This window comes from Dendrobates tinctorius, unplaced genomic scaffold, assembly GCF_039654945.1.
Source record: "Dendrobates tinctorius isolate UK_male_01 unplaced genomic scaffold, ASM3965494v1 ptg000203l, whole genome shotgun sequence".
NCBI classification, from domain to species: Eukaryota; Metazoa; Chordata; class Amphibia; order Anura; family Dendrobatidae; genus Dendrobates; species Dendrobates tinctorius.
Window position 1 is genome coordinate 24,246,818 of NW_027361870.1, and position 27,694 is coordinate 24,274,511.

General features: G+C 44.3%; 1 protein-coding gene across 8 annotated transcripts in view; it reads left to right on the forward strand.

Annotated features, from left to right (window-relative positions):
- The window catches only part of CCDC88A (coiled-coil domain containing 88A), a 276,380-nt gene that overhangs the window by 137,265 nt on the left and 111,421 nt on the right, over nucleotides 1-27,694 (forward strand). For all 8 annotated transcript variants that reach the window (XM_073553887.1, XM_073553894.1, XM_073553893.1 and 5 more), the window contains 2 exons: nucleotides 12,808-12,891; nucleotides 27,172-27,312. In XM_073553887.1, coding sequence (XP_073409988.1) covers nucleotides 12,808-12,891; nucleotides 27,172-27,312 — 225 coding nt within the window. The remainder of the gene's footprint in view (nucleotides 1-12,807; nucleotides 12,892-27,171; nucleotides 27,313-27,694) is intronic.

Here is a 27,694-nt window from a genome sequence, read left to right on the forward strand (position 1 = left end):
CAATCAATCAATCAAATTTATTATCGCCAAGTACATATTACATATATACAAGGAATTCTTTGTGGCAAAGAGGCAACATAATATATAACAACATATTTACCATATGCATAATTTATATCCTGTCCGCTGCATTTACACACATCCACCGCCCTGGTATTAACTCTCTACACTCCGTCCATATTGGCCCCTCACTCCTTTCCTCTCCTATGTATAGCACTCACGCTCTTTTCACATTGCTACACAGCACAGATCCATTAAGTCCCACCATTCAACATCAGAGACGCTCTCACAAATCACTTAACTATCTGCTCACTCTTTCTATCCTCCTAGTCGCAGGAGACATTGCTCCCAACCCTGGTCCCCCATGTTATAGAAAGTCAAACCCCCCAACTGCTACACTCAGAAACCCCTCTAATCTTATTAATATTCCCTGCCTGCCATCTGTCTCTCTTAATTGTGCCCTTTGGAATTCTCGCTCAGTGTGTAACAAACTCTCCTTCATTCATGACTTTTTCCTTTCTAATTCTCTTAACCTTCTTACTAAAACCTGGATCCAGCAGTCAGACACTACCGCTGCTGCTGCTCTTTCATATGGTGGACTACACTTCTCTCATACCCCAAGATTAGACAATACAGCAGGTGGAGGTGTTGGTCTGCTCCTATCACCAAAATGTACCTTTCAGGTTATCCCTCAAGTACCCTCACTTGTCTTCCCTTCTTTTGAGGTCCATGCCGTCAGACTCTACACCCCCTTCTCCATGCGAGTGGCGGTGGTATATCGTCCTCCCAGCCCCTCCCATCAGTTCCTGGATCATTTTGGAACTTTGCTTCCACATTTTCTCTCCTGTTGACATCCCTACCCTCATTATGGGCTGTTTTAACATCCCCATTGCTCTTTCCCTCTCCCCATCTGCTACTCACCTTTTATCTCTAACCTCCTCGTTTGGCCTTTTGCAGCTTACTAATTCTCCAACGCATGAAGACGGAAACTCCCTCGACTTGGCCTTCTCTCGGCTTTGTGCAGTGGATGATTTTGCAAACTCCCCTCTCACGCTCTCTGACCACAACCTTCTTTTATTCTCTATCAAGAACTGCCAGGCTGCTCAGGTCACCCCCACTGTCCATATTTATAGAAACATACAAGCCATTAACACCCAGAAACTTTTGAAGAACTTGCAGTCTTCATTGACCCCTATCTCCTCCCTCTCATGTCCTGATTCTGCATTGAAGCATTACAATGAAACACTTCAAAGTGCCCTGGATGAATTTGCACCTCCTATACATAGAACACCACAACACAGACGGCGACAACCCTGGCACACCCTGCAAACTTGTTTCCTGCAGCGGTGCTCCAGGTGTGCCGAACGTCTGTGGAGAAAATCCAACCTACCCAAAGATTTCATCCATTATAAGTTTATGCTTCTAAAATAAAACACTGCCCTTCACCTCTCAAAACAAACCTATTTCAACACCCTCATCACCTCACTATCCAATAACCCTAAACGTCTCTTTGACACTTTTCATTCTCTACTCAACCCAAGAGTACAGGCTCCAACCATGGAGCTTCGAGCTGACGATCTGGCCAATTACTTGAAAGAAAAAATTGACCAGATCCGACAGGAAGTTATCTCCCAATCACCTCAAATCATGCACTGTCCTCCCTCCCCCACTGCATCTAGCTCACTCTCTGACTTTGAACCAGTCACAGAAGAAGAAGTAAGCAGGCTCCTTGCATCTTCTCGCCCAACCACTTGCACCAGTGACCCATTTCCGTCACATCTACTCCAGCCCCTTTCCCCTGCTGTCACCCCTCACCTAACTAAAATATTTAACCTCTCTCTCTCTTCTGGTATCTTTCCCTCCTGATTTAAGCATGCCGTCATACATCCACTACTTAAAAAACCATCCCTCGACCAAAACTGTGCCGCTAACTATAGACCTGTCTCTAATCCTCCCTTCATCTCTAAACTCCTGGAACGCCTGGTCCACTCCCGTCTTATCCACTATCTCTTTGATAACTCTCTTCTCGCCCCTCTCCAATCCGGTTTCCGCTCTTTACACTCTACTGAAACAGCCCTCACTAAAGTCTCTAATGATCTACTAACAGCTAAATCAAATGGTCATTACTCCATGCTAATTCTCTTGGATCTCTCTGCAGCATTCGACACTGTGGATCATCAGCTCCTTCTCACTATGCTCTATTCCATTGGCCTCAAGGACACCGTTCTCTCCTGGTTCTCCTCCTATCTCTCTGACCGCTCCTTTACTGTATCTTTTGCTGGCTCCTCCTCCTCCTCTCATCTTCCCCTTACTGTTGGGGTTCCTCAAGGATCAGTCCTAGGCCCCCTTCTCTTCTCTTTGTATACTGCCCCTATTGGTCAAACAATCAGCAGATTTGGTTTCCAGTACCATCTCTATGCTGACGACACCAAATTATACGCTTCTTCTCCTGACATCACGCCAGCCTTTCTAGAAAACACCGGCGATTGTCTAAACGCTGTGTCTAACATCATGTCTTCACTATATCTGAAACTGAACCTGTCAAAGACTGAACTCCTTGTGTTTCCTCCCGCTACTAATGTACCTATACCCGACATTGCCATTTCCGTGTGTGGTTCCACTATTACTCCCCAGCAACATGCCCGCTGTCTTGGGGTCATGCTTGACTCCAAGCTTTCCTTTGTCCCCCACATACGATCACTGGCTCGCTCTTGTTATCTGCACCTCAAAAACATTTCTAGAATTTGACCTTTTCTTACTTTTGACTCCGCAAAAACTCTTACTGTTTCTCTTATTCATTCTCGTCTCAACTATTGTAATTCTCTTCTAATCGGTCTTCCTCTTACCAAACTCTCCCCCCTCCAATCTGTCTTGAATGCTGCTGCCAGGATCATATTCCTCGCCAATCGTTACACCGATGCCTCTACCTTGTGCCAGTCATTACACTGGCTACCCATCCACTCCAGAATCCAGTATAAACTTATTACCCTCACCACAAAGCTCTTCATGGCTCAGCACCACCCTATGTCTCCTCCCTTGTTTCAGTAAACCATCCTACCCGCGCCCTCCGTTCTGCTGATGACCGGAGGTTAGCATCCTCAATAATCAGAACCTCCCACTCCCGTCTCCAAGACTATACACGTGCTGCGCCAATTCTTTGGAATGCACTTCCCAGGTCAATACGATTAGTCCCCAATCCCCACAATTTTAAGCGTGCCCTGAAAATTCATTTATTCAGACTGGCCTACCACCTCAACACATTAACCTAATCTATCCCTATGTGGCACAGCCAAAAACTTTTACCATAATCAGGTTCCCCGCATCATGTTCCCACATGCTGTATGCATCCATTAGCCCTCTGCATCTGTACTGTTACACATTTAACATTACGGCTGGTCAATACAATCAGGGCAACTGTTACCACCCACCTTTCGTGTCTCCCTTTTTTCCTCATAGTCTGTAAGCTTGCGAGCAGGGCCCTCATTCCTCTTGGTATCTGTTATGATCTATGTGATTATTGTTATGCTGTAATGTCTATTGTCTGTACAAGTCCCCTCTGAAATGTAAAGTGCTGCAGAATATGTCGGCGCTATAGATATAAAATTTATTATTATTATTAAGAATTGAGTGGCATGAAAACAGTCACACGTGAGTTACGTCACCCAGTGTGAACAGGAGCGGACTCTGTTAATTCACAGAGCCGCACAACCGCTGAACATGGATGCCGGAGCCTGTTAAGCTCACAGAGCCCGGCAAAGAGCGCACAGCAAACGGCCACAGAACTCTATCCCAAGGACACGGGGTTAGAGTCCCTCTAGGCCCACTGAGCGTGCGGCGTCGCTGCCGCGAACGCCGCTATAGACGCTGGCTATGGAGTGTGGAGCACTTGCACTGAGGCGTGCCGAGTCACTGGTGAGGACTAATGCCTGACTCAGACTCTGACCTACCTACGCCTAAGCCTGGGTGCTAGCAGGCTAGGCTGCACAACACATGCATACCAAGGGTAGGGGTTTCATAATGAGTCAGTCACCAGAGACATTCATACGTGCATACATCACTCACTCCTTAGAGTCTGAAAATACAGTCTATCCTAGCGCATGGCAGAGTGGCCATGTGAACCTTTTATAGCCGCGGGCATCCGGGACCTTCCTGGCTTCTCGGATGGACCAATCCGAACAGGAGCAGGACCTGAGCACGTGACCTTCGATCTCCAATGGGAGATCACTCCACGGGCATTCTCAGTGGCCCGACATGGGGACTTAGTCCCTGGAGAATCTCGCTGCTAAGCAGCATGTATTGCCGTAGCTGTGCCAGAGGTGGCAGCAGCAAGCAAACCCACGGAGCTGGTCTGGGCAGAGTGCCGGGACCGACGAGTTTGCTGAGCAACCTCTTCTGCGGCTGGAGAGGAATGGGAGAACGCCAGAAGCAAAGCTCGGGATTCCCGCTGTGCAGCGACAGGAACCAGACGCCTATCATTACCCCCCCTCTTAGGGCCCCCTCCTCTCTGAGCCTCGCTCCGCTCAAATTCCACAATGAGAAGAGGAGCGTGGATGTTCTCCACCGGCTCCCAGGTCCGAGCCTCTGGGCCATGACCCTTCCAGTCCACCAAATAAAATTTTTTGCCTCGCATCATCTTGCATCCCACGATGGCATTGACCTCAAACTCGTCAGATGACAGGTCTGATGTCCCGGCAGATGGCTCAGAAAACCGGGACATGTGAACCAGCTTAAGGAGAGACACATGAAACGTGTCCTAGATGGCAAAGTGTGGAGGAAGAGCCAGGCGATAGACCACAGGGTTAATCTGCTCAAGGACCTCGAAAGGACCAATATAGCGCGATGCGAACTTAGCGGATTCCACCCGCAGCCTGATGTTTTGAGCGGAGAGCCACACCAAGTCACCAGGGGCGAAGGTCAGAGAGGGGCGCCGATGAGTGTCAGCGGAGGACCTCATTCTTTCCTTGGAGACCCGGATAGCATCCTGCATGTGATCCCAAGTGTCACGTGCCTCCACCGCCCAGTCTGCCACCCTAGAGTCGGTGGACGACACAGGCATGGGCACGGGGACGCGCGGATGCTGGCCGTAATTTAAAAGGAATGGGGTCTGACCGGTGGAGTCGGCAACAGCGTTGTTCAAAGCGAACTCCGCCCACGGCAGCAAGGGTGCCCAGTCATCCTGCCTGGCCGAGACAAAATGTCGCAGATATGTCACCAGGATCTGGTTGGCTCTCTCAACCAAGCCGTTCATCTCGGGATGATAGGGGCTGAGGAGAGATTTAGCTCAATGCTGAGCAGAGAACAGAGCTCTCTCCAGAATCGAGACGCAAACTGAGGATCCCAGTCGCTGACAATCTTATCCGGCATGCCGTGCAGGCGGAAAACATGTTTAATAAACAATGCTGCCAGGCCCCGTGCGGAAGGTAGCCGAGAGAGTGGTACCAGATGCACCATCTTGGAGAAATGATCGGTGACCACCCAAATGACGGTACTGCCGCTGGACTTGGGCAGACCCACCACAAAGTCCATACCGACCATCTCCCAGGGCCTGTCCGTAAGCAGCAGAGGATAGAGTAACCCAGCAGGCCGCTGCCGAGAGGGCTGATTCTGGGTGCAAGAGACGCACGCCCGAATATAGTCCCTGACGTCATGGGCCATGTGCGGCCACCAGTACATCCTCGCCAGGATTTCAGAGGTCCGTTTGATCCCGAAATGGACGAATGAGCCCAAGAGAGGACCTCCGGTCGCAGATGGGCAGGGACCAAAGTCTTGCCCGGAGGTACAGACTCGAGAGAAACCAGAGCCACGGTCCTCAGGCTCTCAGATGGGACTATCAGCCGAGGCTCCTCCTCCTGCGATGACACCACGGAGCGAGAAAGAGCATCGGCCTGGACATTCTTCTCCCCGGAGAGAAAATGCAGTGTGAAATGTAATCGAGAGAAGAACAAGGACCATCTGGCCTGGCGAGAATTCAGCCGCTGGGCTGTCTGTAAATAGACCAAATTTTTGTGGTCGGTAAACACCTGGAATGGGTGGCGAGCCCCCTCCAGGATGTGTCTCCACTCTGTGAAGGCCAGCTTCATTGCTAGCAACTCCCTGTCCCCGATGGAATAATTCCTCTCCGCCGGTGTGAAGGTCTTGGAGAAGAAGCATGGGTGCTTCCGACCTTGCGAGTCCTTCTGAAAAAGGACCGCTCCACCTCCAGGATGAAGGACTTATCTACATCAGGGCGATGTAGAATGGGAGCGCTAGCGAAGTGGGACTTAATGGAGGCGAAGGCCTTGGAGACAGTCTCCGACCACAGTTTGGGATTTGCACCCTTCTTGGTGAGGGCTACCAAGGGCGCTACCAAAGTTGAGAAGTGGGGGATGAATTGGCGATAGTAATTTATGAACCCCATAAAGCGCTGCACCACTTTGAGAGAATGGGGTTCCTGCCAATCCATCACTGCCTGTAGCTTGGCAGGATCCATGGCCAAACCCTGGGCTGAGATGATGTAGCCCAGGAAAGGCAAAGACTCCTGCTCAAACACACATTTCTCCAACTTGGCATAAAGAGAGTTGGACCCGCAGGAGATCAAAAACTCTGCGAACATCTCTCCGGTAGGAGTCAATGTCTGGAGAGTAAATGAGAATATCGTCCAGATAGACTACTACCAAGGTGGTAAGCATATCCTGGAAGATATCGTTCACAAAGTCTTAGAAGACAGCTGGAGCGTTACATAGCCCGAAGGGCATCACCGGGTATTCATAGTGCCCGTCTCTGGTGTTAAAAGCCATCTTCCATTCGTCCCCCTTATGGATGCGAATCAGGTTATAGGCTCCCCGCAGATCGAGCTTAGTAAACACTCTCGCTCCCCGTAGCCTATCAAACAGTTCCGATATCATGGGCAGAGGATACTTGTTCTTAACGGTTATGGTGTTAAGACCCCTGTAATCGATGCATGGACGCAATTCTCCATTCTTCTTTTGGACAAAGAAGAATCCCGCTCCCGGCGGAGACACCGACTTCCTAATGAATCCTCTTGACAGATTCTCCCTGATATACGGAGACATGGCCTCTGTCTCTGGGAGAGATAGGGGATATACACGACCCCGGGGAGGCTCAGCACCGGGCAAGAGGTCAATAGGACAGTCGTAAGGGCGGTGCGGGGGAAGGGTCTCTGCCGCCTTCTTGGAGAAAACGTCTGCATACTGCTGATATGGCTTGAGAAGCGAGAAGAGATCTGCAGGAACCTCAGAAGTAGCGACCTGCACGCAGTCCCTCAGACACCTACCCTCGCAGGACTTGCTCCAACTGAGGATTTTTCCCAAAGACCACTCTATGTGCGGGGAATGAGATGGTAGCAAGGGAACCCCTTGGAGGACCTGGTCGATCCCTTCGGGCATCACAAGGAGAGACAGCATCTCCTGATGAGAAGGAGACAAAGAGAGTCTCAGTGGAGCCGTCTGGTGAGTGATTTGGGACGGGAGTGTCGCCCCATTCACCACTCTGATGGTGACTGGTTGAGGTAGTAAGACCAGGGGGATTGCGTGTTGTTGAGCGAAGGCAGATGACATGAAATTGCCCTCCGCTCCAGAGTCCACGCAAACCTCCACAATCAGAGTGGAAGAATTAAACTCTCTCCTCCAAGCTCCTGTTTAAAGGGGCGTTAAAGTCGCTGTGTCTAGTAGGCCCCCTCCGATAACCACTAGACGGGAGCGTTTCCCGAGTGCTGTGGGCACTGGTTAGCAAGGTGCCCAGTCTGCCGACAGCGGAAGCAGACTGGAGATACCCGCGCGAACCGGGCCCTGGACCCCGTGCGGGACACCTCCATGGCCTTTGGAGGCTCGGGGGCTGACCGGGAGGTTCCAGTGGTCTGGCAAAATTTGGAGCCAACTTATATCGTTGGCGGGACTTGGAGCGCTCCAGCCCTCGCTCCGTGAAGCGAATGTCAATTCGGGTAGGGACCGTAATGAGCTCCTCTAAAGTGGTGGGCACCTCCCTGGTGGCCAGGGCGTCTTTGACATGATTAGCCAGGCCTCTCCAGATCACAGGTATGAGAACCTTATCTGGCCACTCCAGCTCCGAGGCCAGAGTTCTGAAGAGGATGGCATACTGGCTGACCAGAGGCGCACCCTGGGTTAGAGTCAGCAACTGAACTGCGGTATCGTGCGTGACCCGAGGACCCAGGAACACCTGCTTCAGAGTGACCAGGAAATGGGTGGCATTCTGTACCAGGAGATCCCCGCGCTCCCACAGCGGAGTGGCCCACTCCAGGGCCCTGCCCGACAGGAGGGAGATGATAAACCCCACCTTGGCCCGCTCGGAGGGAAATCGTGTGGCCAGCAACTCCAGGTGAATGGAGCACTGACTCACGAAACCCCTGCATGAAGCACTATCACCCAAGAACTTTTCGGGCAGCGGGAGGCGGGACAAGGTCGGGGCAGGACTGGCCGTGGAGACACGGGCGACAGCCTCTGTAGCTGCTTGGACGGCGACCGAGGTAACATCCGCAGCTGAGGTGGAACGCTCTAGTGCTGACAACCTACCCTCCAGCTGCTGGATGTACCTATGCAGTCGCTGTTCATCCGCCATTACTAACCAGACCCTGGCGCTAGGATAATGTTAGGGCTGGCGGAACGCACCAAATTATAAAATAGTAGTAGGTGCGTTCGCAGCCGGGGTCCACCGTGCAGAGGTGGTACACTGCTGCTAGACAATGGCGGAAGAATAGAGCGGCGTGAAAACAGTCAAGTGGGTTACATCACCCAGTGTGAACAGGAGCGGACTCTGTTAATTCACAGAGCCGCACAACCGCTGAACGTGGATGCCGGAGCCTGTTAAGCTCACAGAGCCCGGCCAAAGAACGCACATCAAACGGCCACAGAACTCTACCCCAAGGACACGGGGTTAGAGTCCCTCTAGGCCCACTGAGTGCGCGGCGTCGCTACCGTGAACGCCACTATAGACGCTGGCTATGGAGTGTGGAGCATTTGCACTGAGGCGTGCCGAGTCACTGGTGACAACTAATGCCTGACTCAGACTCTGACCTACCTACGCCTAAGCCTAGGCGCTAGCAGGCTAGGCTGCACAACACATGCGTACCAAGGGTAGGGGTTTCATAATGAGTCAGTCACCAGAGACATTCATACGTGCATACATCACTCACTCCTTATAGCCTGAAAATACAGTCTATCCTAGCACATGGCAGAGTGGCCATGTGAACCTTTTATAGCCGCGGGCGTCCGGGACCTTCCTGGCTTCTCGGATGGACCAATCCGAACAGGAGCAGGACCTGAGCACGTGACCTTCGATCTCCAATGGGAGATCACTCCACGGGCATTCTCAGTGGCCCGACATGGGGACTTAGTCCCTGGAGAATCTCGCTGCTAAGCAGCATGTATTGCCGTAGCTGTGCCAGAGGTGGCAGCAGCAAGCAAACCCACGGAGCTGGTCTGGGCAGAGTGCCGGGACCGACAAGTTTGCTGAGCAACCTCCTCTGCGGCTGGAGAGGAATGGGAGACCGCCGGAAGCAAAGCTCGGGATTCCCGCTGTGCAGCGACAGGAACCCGACGCCTAACAATATTTATATAGTAAATGACATATAGGTGCTCTGGTCATGAATGGTAGACCATTCAAAAATTAAAGGACATCGAACCAGAAAACTCTGAACTTATGGTATAAAAGGAAATACCAGGACTGACAAATATTTGACTAAAATTACGTTTATTAAACAAGAATGGTAAACGGTAGTACTACATCAAAAAAAGTGCCCATACTCAAAATATAAAATCATTAATAGAAAAAAAAAATATAATTAAAAACATGTCAAAAGGTTCCAAACGAGAATGATGGCAGACCTGATGAAGGAATTCATTCCGAAACACGCGTCTGGGTGTACTTGGCCTGGCGAACCTTAAAGGTATGATGTAGTACTACCATACTCAGTGTCCGCCCTCATTATAGAAATAGAAATTACCGTCTTGAGACTACAGAATTAAACTTGCCTCAATCACATTTATTGTCTGCAGAACAACTGAATACATAACTAGATTACAGTACAAGGTTTAATAAGTATTTCCTTCTTATAAACTTATCCTTCACTGATTTTCATGCACACTCTCCCAAATAAATGGAGCTAATGTAGAGCCATATGGCCAAAAATGCTTCTGTGCACAGAAAACATAGAAAGGGAAACTACACTAAATCAGCTCTTCAACCTCAGGATTGATGATGGCCCCAGAAGTTTGGCATACCATTTTATATAAATCAACTGCTCCAAAAATGAAGGGAACACTACACCTCACACCGAATCGATTCAACTTCAGGGATGTCAGTGTGCCAGTTAGGAAGAATAAGCAATTGTGAATCCATTTCACCTGCTTTGGTGCAAATGAAAATGACAACAGGAGTGGTGGAAGGGGAAATAGCAAGACAACCACCCAAAGCGGAATGCTTTGCAGGTGGTGGCCATGGACTTCTACTCTCTCGTTATCCTTCCTATTTTTCTTGGGTTTTGCATTAGGTAGTGCCCTGGTAGCATGAGGTGGTATCTGCAGGCCCATTCAGGCTGCACATTTAGTCCAGCTCCTCTAGGATGGCAAATCTATACATGGTGTTGCAAGGTTTGTGTTGTTACCCAGAACAGTTGTAACGGTATGGAACAGATCCCAAGACATGGGCCATTACATGAAAAGTGCCAGATATGGCTTTAATGGGTTTAACTCAGCATTAGGACTGGTATCTGCTTCTTTGTGTGAGGATGAACAGGAGGAGCACTACCACTGCCCTGGCAACTGATTCAGGGTGGCATGAGGCCCAAACATCCTGTAGTGTGATCTGTGATCCCAATGCAGCACCATTCAACTAGATTGCCATTCACAGGAGAACGCCAGAATTGGTAGGTTCATCTTAGGGCTCAGTTCCTTTAAAAAATTAGAGCAGATTCACATTGAACACATGTGACAGACATAAAATATTCTAAAGGTGCCGAGGTGAATGTTATGCCGCCTGAAACATCATCTGCCATGACCGGTTTGATGGACGGTAACTTTTTTTGGAGCCACATCCTTTGAAAATTGCACAAATCTCCAATCTCCGAAGACATCCTCACTGAATGGCTGATAGATACTGGAGTGAAATCCTGAGACCTTACTCTGGTGCATTGGGCCCCGAGTTCCTCCTAATGCAGGACAATGCCTGGCCTCAAGTGGCCAGAGCATGTAGGCAGTTCCCACATGACGAAGGCATTAATGCCTTTGACTGAGCCTCTCATTCACCATATCGGAATTCAATTGAGAACCTCTGGGGCATTATGCATCAGACAACACATAGCAACCCCACCATCAGTAGAGGAGCTCACTAATGCTCAGATCCAGGCTTGAGAGGAGATCACTCGGCATACCATCTGCCACCTCATCCGGAGTATAACCAGACAGTGTTAGGAGTGTATACAAGCATATGGAGAGCTATACACACTTCAAAGTCATATCATGAGTTGTAGTTGCCATGATGAAACTTTCACACAAGTTGGAGATGCTTTTGATTTAAATTGTTTACTTAGATTTTTGGGGTGATCTGGAATTCAGGCCTCAATTGGTTGATAATGGTGTTCTCCATTCACTGCTAATACAACATTTTGTTGTTAACCAGTCATATAATTTATCAGTAGATCAGTCAAGATTTTCATCTTGAATCTTTCACTCATCGATAAACTGTTTTATGATTAAATGTGCCTAAGATACCCTTGGTGGTACAGGATGGGACAGGAAAAACAAATTTCCACCGTTTCTGTTACTATCCAGAGCTCCATTGTGCCGAAATTAATATTTTATTGATCTGTAAATTAGGCTCCCTAATACACTTGTGTCCACATTAGTGCACTTGCAGATCTTGGCTTCTCTTGGCTTTCCTTCATTGACAGTGAAGACAGAGGCTTTGTTGCACGGCGTCGCCTCTGCTCTCCAATGTAAATCAAGAATCCAGGGTAGCGTTGGCGGAGAAAAAGAAAAAGGAGCTGAGGATTGCCAGGGCACTTGTGAGCCTAATATGCATATGAATAAAATATAAATTTTGATACAATAGTACCCCAAATAATGATAAAATGGGTATAACTGGAAAGGTGTTTCCCTGCCCTATCCTGCAGTACCGTAAGTTTCCTAGACACATTCTTCCTGACAGGTTCGCTTTAAAGGGAATCTGCCTGAAGGTTTTTATGAGCAGCATAATATAGAGAGAGCCTGATTCCAGGGATGTGTCACTTACTAGACTGTGTTGTAGTTTCAATACAATTAGCATTTTATCGGCAGTTTATTATAATTAGAGAATTGCATCTCGCGTGCAGGCAAGTCAGGCTTATTTGTGTAGTTCCACCCCCAGTACTAATTAGCAGCTTACGGACAATGTACACAGGAAGCTGCCAATCAGGGGTGTCGGTGAGGGTATACACAGTCCAGAAGTTTTCTCTCTGCTGCATCTACATCAGAAAAAGCAGGGATTCTATCAAAACTGCACCAAGCAGTCCAATGAGAGACACATCACTGGAATCAGGCTCTCTTGCCCTAAATTATACTGGTCTCAGATTAGATAGTAAAAACTTGCTGACAGGTTTGCTTTAAATGTTCCTTATTTTTTTTTGAGCAGTGTATATAGCAGCATACATACCCTTTGCCGCTAAGGTTGAAGGCCCACTGCCCACCACAACGGACATTATACCAGTATTAACAATACTTCCCATTTCTTCCTCCAGCCGAGCCGGATATTGAATAGCACACGTTTTAACTTGAGGAATCGATAACTATATGCTAATATCAATCATTTCTGTTGCAGTGCGAAAGAAAAGAGGAATTTATTGATAAAATTCAAGATTTGGATTTTGACACTAAAGCAGCTGTGGCGGCTCATATCCAGGAGGTATCACATCTCGCCCTTTCACGCTTCTTATGTTGTTTTCATGTTCTTCTGCAGACTTTTATTCTGAAGCGTCTGATAGAAGTTAGGGCGTCGGGCGTCACTATCCGTTAGGTGGCGGGGTATGAAGATCACATGAATGATATATGGAGACAAACAGCTGTATCCTGCAACCCTAACCAGTAATCTTAATACAAATGGTCAGTGTAGCTCAGATCTTCAAGCACGAGGATTTCAGTTAGTTACAGGACAGCTGCTATGAATAATTCCACAACATCCTGAGGTTACGGCTCGGCGCTGGCTTATTATTGCTATTACTTGTGCCAACAGTGTAATCACAATCTAAAAAAAAAAAAAAGTGGAAATTTACTCTAGAACTAATTGAGAACACTGCGCCATTGTGCCTTTTATAGCATTTATCTTCATTACAGAAAAGGAAAAAGACAAGGCAAGAAGTTTTTACTTAGTAGCTCAATCTGCAATCAGACTCCTTGCAGCGTATCAGTGTATGACATTGCAAAGTGTGAATACAACCCCTATTGTCAGCTGCTTTACCCTGTGACACATCTGTTTTAGTAAATGGAATGACCACTCTGTGCAAGATTTCATTAGAACTCTGCAAAGTACTGTCCCTGTCTGACACCGTCATCACTGGGGAAATGGGGTCGATTCATCATTTGAGGGTTTTTTTTAGCATTTTTCTACTTGTGTTTCTTTTTGAGCTGGCAGATTTTGGAATAAATTCATTAAAATGGACACGTGAAATTTGATGAATTGAATAGATGATTTTTTTTCGTTCACTTTCTTTAATTTTTTTTGCATGTTTTTAGATTACAAAGTCGCACATTCCTATCAATATGCTTTAAGCTTTAAAATTTCAGACATTGGGCATCAAGTGCACTAAGAAAACAAAAAAACTTGTGTTTTGTAGTCTACTTAGGATACTGGAGTACAATCGAAGAAAAACTTTGCACCATCTCAAAAGATGTAAATGACTGGGATAAAACACCAGGATAAAAAGATACCTGCAAAAAAAGTAAAAAAAAAAATAAATATATATGTGACTATATATGTGTATGTGTGTGTATATATATATATATATATATATATCTATATATATATATATATATATATATTCACTCCAAATAAAGGCAGCACTCCATGGTAATTGTTTTCAAGTGGTAGTGAGTTTTATTCAGCCCACATATCAAGGCAACGTTTTGGCTCAACTAAGCCTTTCTCAAGCATTGAGTGTTACAAAAAAGTGTCTTTTTATAGACCATATAACAATCTCTCACTTGTCAATCATTTTACATGACAAAAATACATTTAAGTGCATACAGTTTCTTTCATTATAGTCAATGTGCAAAATAGTGCAAAACGTGCTTTGTGCTTATTACAATTCTTATGCTTTGTAGTAGACTTCATCTTAATAGTGCTTTTGTGATTGCACATTAGTCATACAGTACTACAGTGTCTCATATAGTCCCTTTGGTTTACATACCACCACATGGAGGACGCCATGAACGCTGAAAACGCTGTATCTGGCGTTCCTGTAGCTCTACTGCGCATGTGCTATGAGTCATCAGCTCTGTCATGTTCAGCCAGCCAATAGAAGAGCATGTGTGGCATTTTCTCTCTCTGCACAGGCGCCTGGGTGTATTCATCACCTCATAGACGCCATATTGTGTGTGGCAGAAGGTCAAATAACGCTACTAAGCTTTCATCCACATCAATTTTATATTTTAAGTCCAGCGTTTTTACTTAAATCATGTAGAACTATTATTATATAAGTCTTATGACACCATCTGTCACTATATCGCTGCAACTTTTTTTTAAGAAAAAGCTGTTATTTCCTAAAAAACTTTTTTTGTATATATATATATAAGGAAATCTATACAGCTGCTGATATCTTTTACTTGATATATAGGGATTTAAATTGTACTAATTGCCCTGGAGCCCCGGACAACACCCTCATCAGGTTGCCTCCGGTTTATCCAGATAGCCACTCACGTGCACCGCATGACCTTCATCAGGCCACCTGATGCACCCCAGTAGCTAAAGGGCAGTATGTCAGTTATCTCCGCAGCCATAGAAATCCACTCATCATCAAATTGATATATTATTGATTGGCCACATGACCGAACCCTTATAAAAAAAACTATTCAAAACCTTAGTAAAAAAAAGTCACTTCCCAGAAATTATTTTCTGTACAAAATTTTTTTTTACTAAAGTCCATTCGTCCTCCATGTTCTTAATATCTTAACCAGGGTAATTTCAACACTGTTAAAAATAGTGATAAATCTAAAAAAGGAATAAAAAAAGAGAATTAAAACCAACGATAATTACAAACAATATTATTCCCTAAATATCCATAGGACTTCAATACAGCACATACAGAGGAACTATTTCACATAACAGTATGTATTTTAAATTCAGCATTTAACCCTTTTGGTTTTAGTGTATTCAGCTCATAGATCCACTTCAGTTCCTTTTTCTTAAGTATGAGTTCTCTATCCCCACCTCTTCTCTACATAGGGACCACATCAATTATTCTAAATCTCAAGTCCCTCTCAGTATGGTTACACTCAACAAAGTGTTTCGGGACCGGCAAATCAAGTTTTTTCTTTCTAATAGTATACCGATGTTGGTTTAGTCTGGTCTTAAAATCCCATGTGGTTTCCTCAACATACCACAATTTACAGGGACATTCCAAGAGGTATATTACATGATCAGAGTTACATGTTAGAAATTGATTTATTTTATAGATTTTAGAGGTTTAATGATTTTGAAAAGTTGAATCCTTTAACATAAGTGAACAATTCACATATGACAAACATAGATAGCAACCTCATTATATGTAGTTATAATTGGGATTCTTTTTAAAAAACCTCTTCTCTTGCTAATATCTGACTTACCACCGATTAACTCTTTCCTATCCTTTTCCAAAGTTTTCCTTTTCACCTTCTCCAACATACATTGAGGATAACCCCTATTATTAAATTTTTTAATCATATTATCCGTAACTGTATCAACCTCATTATCCATTTTGGCAATCCTCCTCACCCTCAATAGTTGGCTGAGTGGTATAGTTCTTATCATACTCCGTGGGTGTTGACTGTCATATACCAATAAATTATTTTTATCTGTTCCTTTAACAAACAATGTAGTAATCAGTTCACCTCCCACTTGTTTGACTAAGACATCCAAAAATTGTAACACTGTTTTTGAGGAAACTAGAGTAAATTTGATTGTCTCATCTATTGTGTTCAAAAACTGATGAAACTCATCCAATGCATCCTCTGTGCCAGTCCAGAGGAGAAAAACATCATCTATATATCTCCACCACACCAACGCATGTTGAAAGTGGGGAGACACATAGACGAAGCTCTCCTCTAGGACCCGCATAACTATATTTGCATAGGCAGGGGCCATATTGGCCCCCATTGCTGTACCACGTTTTAGATTGTAAAAAACATCACCAAATAAAAAATAATTTCGGGTCAAAATTATTTCTAACATTTTCAGCAAAAAATTATTCCCTTCTTCAGTATACCCGGCCTGTTTCAACATCTCATCAATTGAACTAAGACCATGCTTGTGGTCTATTGAAGTATAAAGCGACATGACGTCAAAAGACGCCAATATCACTTCACCTTATAATTTAATTGTTTGCAATTTTTTCAAAAAATCCGTCGTACCTAATATATACGATTTACAACTCCTTGCAATTGGATTTAATATTTTATCCAAAAATACCCCCATTTTACTGAACAATGAGTCAACCTCTGATACTATCGGTCGACCCGGGGGATGTATTAAAGTTTTATGGATTTTTGGAATTGTATATAGTACAGGAGTACAAGGGTTTTTAACTAGCAAAAAGTCAAATAAGTGCTTTGTGCTTATTACAATTCTTATGCTTTGTAGTAGACTTCATCTTAATAGTGTTTTTGTGATTGCACATTAGTCATACAGTACTACAGTGTCTCATAATCCCTTTGGTTTACATACCACCACATGGATGACGCCATGAACGCTGAAAATGCTGTATCTGGCGTTCCTGCAGCTCTACTGCGCATGTGCTATGAGTCATCAGCTCTGTCATGTTCAGCCAGCCAATAGAAGAGCGTGTACTGTATGACTAATGTGCAATCACAAAAGCACTATTAAGATAAAGTCTACTACAAAGCATAAGAATTGTAATAAGCACAAAGCACTTTTTGCACTATTAGCAATAACAGGGCCCCACAGCAAAAGTTCTATTTGGGCTTCCCCACACCTATAAAAAAAATATATATTTATTTATATTTTTTTCACTAAGATGGTGTCACGATCCCGCCGCTGCCACCAATATGTCACAGACCCGCCACTGACACCGGTATGTCACGGACGGAGGAATGTGATGCACAGCTGACACACGGCTATCACAGGCACGGGGGGCTTATCTTAGTTATCCCACTGCTGGCACCATGTGATAAAAAAACAGCAAGCTAGTCTTGCCCTTACAATTTATTACAGGGGGGTTATTTTGGTTGTCCCACCACTGCCCACAATACTTCACGAAACTTCCAGTTCCACTTTGGAACTCGCAGCTCTCCTGTGCCCCCTTACCCTCAGGTCAGTCAGGGACCTACACCTGGGATAATTGGTCACCGGCCGGCTGCTTCAGTGCTTCAATCTGGCCTCCCGGCACGCTGCAGTGAGGGAATCATAAAATGCTCTGTCTGCAGCCACCAATTAGCTTATAAAATCCCTTCCGTCACTCTCAGCAGTACCCAGGTCCCAGATCACACTTTGCCGCCACCATCTCCAGAGTTTCTCTAATTAAGTTAAAAACTTAATAGAGGGGTTTGAAGCCAACCCAATTCAGTAGCAATTATCTTAAAGGCATGTGTTCATTTTTAGAGCATGAAGACAGACTAATAAAGTTATAATTTATTCCCCAAAAGGTGGGGCAGTGATTACACAGATAAAAGATGTTACAAAGTTGAGACATTAGGTAAGTACAATGCAAATATAAAATAAAATGGGATTAACATAGAGATCAACACTTACAGTTGCTTAAATGGTCTGTAGGCTAACCATGTGGGGATGTGGGGCTACACGTTGCCCTGCATCTGGGTTCCTTTTGGCATCAAACCTCCAGCTCGAATGACTGATTTTTGGGAGGGAATACCTTTTATAGCTTTGGGTTTGTGACATCATAAAAGGGGCCGTCTGGTATGTTCCACCCCCTGCTCTAGGAGTTACAATTCTGACTACAAAACTTATAATGACTATATCTCGCAGAGGGTACCTCGTATAAACATGCACATGGTATCATTCTCTTTAGCCTGTTGCAGACAATAGATAAAGACCAAACATGCAGTAATTATGTCACACCGTTTAGGAGAAATCCAGTTCTCGGTTTCTGTGGGTGCTGGAACCACGAAAATTATGGGCCAGAACGCTGGGTTGATGCATTTTGCAGCAATGTAATTTTCATGTCTCTGCCGCGTATGGTTTTCGAGATTCAGCCTTTTGAATATTAACCATACTTATATGCAGCCGCATGGTGCTTCCAACAAAGAAATCCTTTCCTGGCTAAGGGGGAAAGGGGAAAGAATCCTCACTGGGATCTCAGATTTCACAGAGCTGTGGGTGAGGAAGGGGAGTTTGCAGCTATGTGACAGGCAAAGTCTCAGAGAATGGAAGATTCTGGAAGGTTCCAGAAGTCATATCTTATCATTACAGATGGACATATATATATTGTATATTTGAGTGTAACAATTTTATATATATATATATATATATAAAATTGTTACACTCAAATATACAATATATATATGTCCATCTGTAATGATAAGATATGACTTCTGGAACCTTCCAGAATCTTCCATTCTCTGAGACTTTGCCTGTCACATAGCTGCAAACTCCCCTTCCTCACCCACAGCTCTGTGAAATCTGAGATCCCAGTGAGGATTCTTTCCCCTTTCCCCCTTAGCGAGGAAAGGATTTCTTTGTTGGAAGCACCATGCGGCTGCATATAAGTATGGTTAATATATATATATATATATATATATATACACAGTGAAGGAAATAATTTGATCCCTTGCTGATTTTGTAAGTTTGCCCACTGACAAGGACATGAACAGTCTGTAATTTTAAGGGTAGGTTAATTTTTACATTGAGAGTTGGAATATCAAAAATAAAATCCATAAAATCACATTGTATAAATTATATAAATTTACTTTATTTTGCAGTGAGAAATAAGTATTTGACCACCATTAAGAGTTCTGGCTCCTACAGACCAGTTAGATGCTCCTAATCAACTCATCACCTGCTTTAAAGACAGCTGTCTTATAACTTTATAAAAAAACTCCTGTCCAAAGACTCAATTAATCAATCACACGCTAACCTCTACAACATGGGCAAGACCAAAGAGCTTTCTAAGCATGTTATGGACAAGATCATAGACCTGCACAAAGCTGGAATGGACTACAAAACCATAAGTAAGACGCTGGCTGAGAAGGAGACAACTGTTGGTGCAATAGTAAAAAAAAAATGGAGGAAATACAAAATGACTGTCAATCAACATCGATCTGGGGACACCATGCAAAATCTCACCTTGTGGGGTATCCTTGATCATGAGGAAGGTGAGAGATCAGCCTAAAACTACACGGGGGGAACTTGTTAATGATCTCAAGACAGCTGGGACCACATTCATCAAGAAAACCATTGGTAACACATTACGCCGTAAAGGTTTAAAATCCTGCAGTGCCGGAAAGTTCCCCCTTCTCAAGAAAGCAAATGTGCAGGCCTGTCTGAAGTTTGCCAATGAACACCTGGATGATTCTGTGAGTGATTGGGAGAAGGTGCTGTGGTCAGATGAGACAAAAATTGAGCTCTTTGGCATTAACTCAACTCACTGTGTTTGGAGTAAGAGAAATGCTGCCTATGAACAAAGGACACCATCACCACTGTCAAGCATGGAGGTGGAAAACCTTATGTTTTGGGGGTGTTTCTCTGCTAAGGGCACAGGACTACTTCACCGCATCAATGGGAGAATGGATGGAGCCATGTACTGTAAAATCCTGAGTGACAACCTCCTTACCTCCACCAGGACATTAAAAAAGGGTTGTGGCTGGGTCTTCCAGCAAGACAATGACCAAAAACATACAGCCAAGGCAACAAAGGAGTGGCTCAAAAAGAAGCACATTAAGGTCATGGAGTAGCCTAGCCAGTCTCCAGACCTTAATCCCAAAGAAAACTTATGGAGGATGTTGAAGCTCCTAGTTGCTAAGCGACAGCCTCAAAATCTTAATGATTTAAAGATGATCTGCAAAGAGGAGTGGACCAACATTCCTCCTGACACGTGCGCAAACTTCATCATCAACTACAACAACGTCTGACTGCTATGACACCAAGTATTAAGTCTGCTTGCCAGAGAGATCAAATACTTATTTCTCACTGCAAAATGCAAATTTATACATATACAGTGTGTGTATGTATGTGTATATATATATATATATATATATATATATATATATAAAATTATATACACATAAATACACACACATCCGTTAGTATGGGATTCTGCTGGTTCCTATGCAGTCATACTTGAAGTCAGGTGACAACTAGTGTCCACTGTCAGTGAATAAAAACTGCAGAGATGCGGCTCAATCTCCAGTTGGCACCTGACAGCAAGTGTGCAAAGCGCATCCTCGTGGATATATGATAACTGCTGGAACCGGCAGAGCCCGTCCATGTATATATTATATTACATTATATATCTGGTAGTTGTAACATCTGGTATCTGCTCTATTCATTGTCTACGGAACTGATGGAAATAGCTGAGAGCAGCGCTCAGCAGCTCTATAGATAATGAAGAGATGTCATATAATTAGCAAAAATGTACACCAGAATCAACAATTACAAACATATACATTTTTATTAAATACTGGAAATTTATTTTACATATGTAGACTAAGCATATTAAAAAGTGAGAAACCACAAGGTGGTGCAAAATTACTAAAAACCTCCATACAAGAAGCTTTTAGAATCATTGTTGAGTTGTGAGTGAAAATAGGGCAAATAAACAGATACCTATGGTGGGGATATACATACGAATAAGGGAGTAAGAACCTATATTAGATGTTAACCAAGGGCCCTACATGGCCAAACATTACTTGCCACTGACAAACCCACACCTAATGTGAAACAAAAGGACCCATTCCACTTCAACAGCAGTATACAAATGTATTACACATGAAGCAATACCTGTAGTGTAGGATACAGCACACACCATCAGACCCGACGCACGTTTTGGCAGTTTGCCTTCATCTGGGAGGACTGATATTAGCCCCCTGCTGCTGTCGTCCTGTCCCATGCAGTGGTCCTCCTCCCCCGACCTCTTCTCTGTGAGGAGATGCTGCTGGGAATAGAAAAGTGGAGGGAGCAGAAGACCTCTTGTAGGTCCTGCTCTTCCTCCATTGTTGTCCCCTGTGCGCTGTGCGACCCAGGCCCCAGGGACGTGCCATGCAGGAGGATGGAGATAGCAGCCAGTGAGCTTGCTCATCAGTGTGATGAGGAAAGCATTCATTGGCCAGCGTTTCTCCCTGCATGACCCCCCCTTTTTAAACTCCTGCACTCTGCGCACCGTTCTCTTACAGGCTCTGGATATTGACATGGTGACGGGAGGGAGTGAGAGGGGCCCGATGCTGCATGACACCGGGTCCCTCTCCTGCCCGTAATCTTGACTCAGCTGTGCCGCTATGGGCAGTATGCTCCTGCTTCAGGGGTCCCCCCCAGCTTCGGGCCCTGGTGCAGTTGCACCGGCTGCATGTCAGCCCCTGCTTCCTGTAGTTCTTGACCAAACTTGCACACACTGCAGTAGGGATTTTGGCCCACTCCTCCGTACAGATGTTTTCCAGATATTTCAGGTTTTGGGGCTGTCGCTGGGCAACATTGTATTTAAGCTCCCTGCAAAAATTTTCTTTTGGGTTCAGGTCTAGAGACTGGCCAGGCCACTCCAGGATCTTTAAATGCTTCTTACAGAGCCACTCCTTTGTTGTCCTGGCTGTTTATTTCAGGTCATTGTTATGCTGGAAAACTCAGCCACGACCCATCTTCAATGCTCTTACTGAGGGAAGGAGGTTGTTGGCCAAAATCTTGCAATACATGACCCCATCCATCCTCCCTTCAATAAGGTGCAATCATCCTGTCCCCTGTGCTGAAAAGCACCCCCAAAGTATGATGTTTCCCCCACCATTCTTTACGGTTGGGACAGTGTTCTTGTTCTTGGGGTTTACTTATCCTTCTTCTTCCTTCAAACACGTTGAGTGGAGTTGGCCAGGAGCCATTTGGTGAGCTGCATTTCTTGCTACATGTTCACAGATTTACCAGTGGAAAAGCCAAACTTCACATGCCACAAATGCAAGCTTGTGTCCCTGTTGGAGGAAAAGTTGCAAAATCTCGAAGAGAGGTTAGCTACGTTGAAGATCATTAAGGAAGGTGAAGAGTTCTTGGATAGAGCAGAATTATCTCTTCATGTTACAGAAAGAGAAGAGATTCGAAGTGCACCTGAAGAAACAGAGGAATGGAGACATGTGACCCAGAGAAGCAGGAGGACCAGGAGGCAGTCAGCACCCATACTGGTCAGAAACCTGTACCAGGCTCTCACGCAGGAAAACGATGAAGAAATACATCAGGATAAGACTTTGCCAACAAACAGCAACCTTGTACGCCTTCAGAGTCCTCCTGGATGGAGAAAGAAAAATGTTGTGAAGAAGAAACGGAGAGTGGTGGTCATGGGGGATTCCCTGTTGAGAGGAACAGAGGCCGCTATCTGCAGACCGGATATAACTTCAAGAGAAATGTGCTGTCTTCCAGGTGCAAAAATTAAAGATGTGTCTGACAGGATATCAGGACTCTTCAGACCTACAGATGACTACCCATTCCTGCTACTACATGTGGGGACAAATGACACCGCAAGAAACGACCTGGAAACCATCTGCAGAGACTTTGAAGACTTAGGCAAGAAAGTGAAAGAACTGGGAGCACAGGTGGTCTTCTCTTCCATCCTCCCAGTGGATGGCCATGGAACAAGGAGGTGGAATAAGATTCTTCAAGTGAACAACTGGTTACGTCGATGGTGCCGTCAGCAACAATTTGGATTTCTGGATCACGGAGTGAACTACTTATACGATGGACTACTTGCTAGAGATGGGGTGCACCTTACGAAGACTGGAAAGCATGTATTTGGAAGTCGCCTTGCTACACTTGTAAGGAGAGCTTTAAACTAGAACAACATGGGAAGGGAAGCAAAAGACCAGAAAAAGCCTTACACCTGACAAATGCTATTGAGAACTCTGCTATCAGAAGTGGAAAGGAAGAACAAAGACGAAAGATTCTAATTAATAAAAATATTGGAGAAAGAGAAACCAATCACAAAATAAAATGTTTCTATACTAATGCACAAAGCATGGGCAACAAACAAGGAGAATTGGAACTACTAACACAGGAAAAGAAATATGATGTCATTGGAATCACTGAAACTTGGTGGGACAATACACATGATTGGAATGCAAGACTAGAAGGATACAACTTATTTGCAAGAAACAGACTTGATAAACGAGGAGGAGGTGTCGCATTGTATGTTAGAAACGCGTATATCTGCACAGAGATTGAAGCTTCAGAGACTGGGAGTTCTGTGGAAACTGTTTGGGTAAGAATACAAGGTCAGAACAATGGAAAGGACACCATTGTAGGCATTTACTACAGACCGCCTGTGCAAGCTGAAGATATGGATGAACTCTTTATGCATCAAATGGCCAAGTTCTCCAAAAAATATGACATAGTTGTCATGGGAGATTTCAACTATCCAGACATTTGTTGGGAATCTCTCTCAGGCAAAACTAACAGGTCAAGGAAATTCTTATCCTCTCTTGCTGACAACTTTATCTTCCAAAAGGTAAGGGAGAAAACAAGGGGAACTGCTACCTTGGATCTAATCCTTATAAACAGGGAGGAAATGGTTGAGGAGGTAAAAGTGGCTGGGACCCTAGGAGGTAGCGACCATGCTATTTTAGAATTTTGGATAACTAGAGGCGGAAGACCTGTGAAGACTCAGACGTCAAGGTTAGATTTCAGAAAGGCAGATTTTAAGGGATTCAGAAAGAGAATTGGAGGGATCCAATGGCTGGATATCCTTAAAGACAAAAATGTCCATGAAGGATGGGAAATCTTGAAAAATGAAATTCTCAAAGCACAGTTGTTAACAATTCCGAAAAGAGGGAAGAATAGGAAGCATTTAAGGAAACCAGGATGGATGAACACAGAACTTAAGCACATGCTAAAAAGGAAGAAAAAAATGTTTATAAAATGGAAAGAGGCATATCTAAAGAAGAATATAATGCTGTCTGCAGAACCTGCAGGGCACAAATCAGATTATCTAAAGCTGAAAATGAATTGAGGCTTGCAAGAGATGTCAAATGCAATAATAAAGGATTTGGGGGATATGTCAAAAGTAAAAGAAAAGTCAAAGATACTATAGGATTTTTACAGGATGAAAATGATGAAATGGTAAGACAGGATGTTGAGAAGGTTGAACTTTTAAATTCCTATTTTGCATCTGTTTTCTCTCAGAAAGGAAATGTAACATCAACTGTTATTCACTGTCCTATTAAGGGAATAGAAGAATCCAGGATATCTATAAACAGAAAGATAGTGAGGAAACACTTAGCTAACCTAAATGAATTCAAGTCTCCAGGACCAGATGAATTACACCCCAGAGTACTGAAGGAGATAGCAGAAGAAATTTTTGAACCCCTCTCCATAATCTTTGAAAATTCTTGGAGAACAGGAGAAGTGCCAGAAGACTGGAGAAGAGCAAATGTTGTTCCTATCTTCAAAAAGGGGAAGAAGGTGGACCCAGGCAACTATAGGCCGGTGAGTCTGACTTCTATACCAGGAAAGATCTTTGAACAAATTATTAAACAACATGTATGTCAATACCTGGATAAGAATGAAGTGATTAAACAGAGTCAGCATGGGTTTGTAACTAATAAGTCTTGTCAGACTAACTTAATTTCCTTCTATGACGGTATCACTGATTGGGTGGATCAAGGAAATGCTGTAGATATAGTATATCTTGACTTCAGCAAAGCATTTGACAAAGTCTCTCATACAATCCTTATTGAAAAAATGACTAAGTATGGAATGGACAAGGCAACTGTTAGGTGGATTCATAACTGGCTTAGTGATCGGACCCAAAGGGTGGCCGTAAATGGCTGCACATCCAGTTGGAAGAATGTCTCAAGTGGGGTACCACAGGGCTCTGTCCTGGGCCCTGTATTGTTCAACATCTTTATCAACGATTTAGATGAAGGAATTGAGGGTAAACTGATTAAATTTGCTGATGACACAAAGCTAGGAGGGATAGCTAATAATAGAGAAGAGAGAGAGAGGATTCAAAAAGATTTAAATAAACTGGAGAAGTGGGCAGCAATTAACAGAATGGTTTTTAATAGGGAGAAATGCAAAGTACTACATCTGGGCAATAAAAATGAAAAAAGCATATATAGAATGGGAGGAATAGAGCTAAGTGACAGCACATGTGAAAAAGACTTGGGTATACTAATAGATCACAGACTGAATATGAGTCAACAGTGTGATGCAGCAGCAAAAAAGGCAAATGCAATTCTAGGATGTATTAACAGAAGCATACAGTCTAGATCACGTGAAGTCATTATTTCCCTCTACTCCTCTTTGGTCAGACCTCATCTGGAATATTGTGTCCAGTTTTGGGCACCACATTTTAAAAAAGACATCATCAAACTGGAGCAAGTTCAGAAAAGAGCGACCAGAATGGTGACCGGTCTGCAAACCCTGTCTTATGAGGAAAGGTTGCAGGATTTGGGAATGTTTAGTTTGCAAAAGAGAAGACTGAGAGGAGACTTAATAGCTGTCTACAAATATCTAAAGGGCTGTCACATTGTAGAAGGCTCAACTTTATTCTCATTTGCACAAGGAAAGACTAGGAGCAATGGGATGAAACTGAATGGGAGGAGACACAGATTAGATATTAGAAAAAACTTTTTGACAGTTAGAGTGATCAATGAGTGGAACAGGCTGCCACGAGAAGTGGTGAGTTCTCCTTCAATGGTAGTCTTCAAACAGAGGCTGGACAGACATCTGACTGGGATGATTTAGCGAATCCTGCTTTTAGCAGGGGGTTGGACCAGATGGCCCAGGAGGTCCCTTCCAACTCTACGATTCTATGATTCTATGATACCAAAAAGTTTTATTTTGGTCTCATCTGACCACATGACCTTCTCCCATGCCTCCTCTGGATCATCCAGATGGTTATTAGCAAATTTCAAATGGGCATGAACATATGCTGGCGTAAGAAGGGCAACCTTCTGTGTCCTGCAGGATTTTAATCCATGACGGTGTAATGTGTTGCTAATGGTAATGAATGAGACTGTGGTCCCCGATCTCTTCATGTCATTGACCATGTCCTCCCATGTAGCTCTGGGCTGATTCCTTACTTTTCTTGGAATCAACCTTCCCCCAAGAGACGAGATCTTGCATGGAGCCCCAGACCAGGGAAGATTGATAGTCATCTTGTGTTTCCTCCATTTTCTAATAACTGCGCCAACAGTTGTTCTTGGCCATGGTGGAGAGGTTGAAGTATGGACAGGTGTATTTTCTACAGGTAACAAGTTCAAACAGGGGCAATTTATACAGGTAATGTGTAGAGTAGGAGATTTCTTAAAGAAAAACTAACTGGTCTGTGAGAGCCAAAACTTTTGCTGGTTGGTAGCTAATCAAATACTTATTTCATGCATTAAAATGCAATTTAATTGTTTAAAAATCATACAATGTGATTTTCTGGCTTTTATTTTTAGATAGATAGGTGAAGTATACCTACGATTAAAAATTACAGGCTTCTCCGTTCTTTGTAGGTGGGAAAACTTGCAAAATCGTCAGTGTATCAAATACTTATTGATGTCATTTGCATAAGGAGTGGCAGAGGCGGCACTGCCATCCATACTGGACTCCATGTGGCGCTCCAAAAGCCCACTGGGTTTTGAAGAATGCTATGATCCTCAGCATATTTACACATAAAATAAGAGATTTACGAGTTAGGTTTATAGAGTCCTATAGAAGTTGTATTTGGGATCCATAAGAGGCAGATCCTGAAAACGACGAAGTACATATGTCCGAGATCTGGCATTTTGGTGGCTACATTTTTGTACTCATTGGATATTTAAATTCTTCTTTTTTGTCTCCCAAAAGGTAACTCACAATCCAGACAATGTATTTGATCTGCAGTTATTAGAGCCGGTTGATCTTTCCCCCGATGACCTGGAATCTCTGTTAAAGAACACCGCATTCCACTTAAAGAGGCTAGTGGATGAACGAGATGATCAGTCCGAGGTAAGACTCACAATATACAAGTTACTTTATATAAGTGATCCCCAACCTATGACTCTCCAGGTTGTCCATAACTACAACTCTCACCATGCCCTGCTGTGTTTGGCTGGGTGGGCATGCTGTGAATTGTAGTTTCAGAAAATCTGGACAGGTTATGCTGTCTGAGCATGCAGGAATTGAAGTTTTCCAATGGCCGGAGAGCCACGGCCATGATTTATTGCCATATAGGTTATTATCTAGCATAGTGTAAATGGCTCTTCCTATTGTAGTAGTTGGAGTTGTACAACACTGGGGAGGGCTGGCTGTCAGGACATTCTGGGAGTTGTGGTGAGGACCATTGTTATTTAGGCATTCCAGTGTATAACGCGATGGATGTGGACATTTC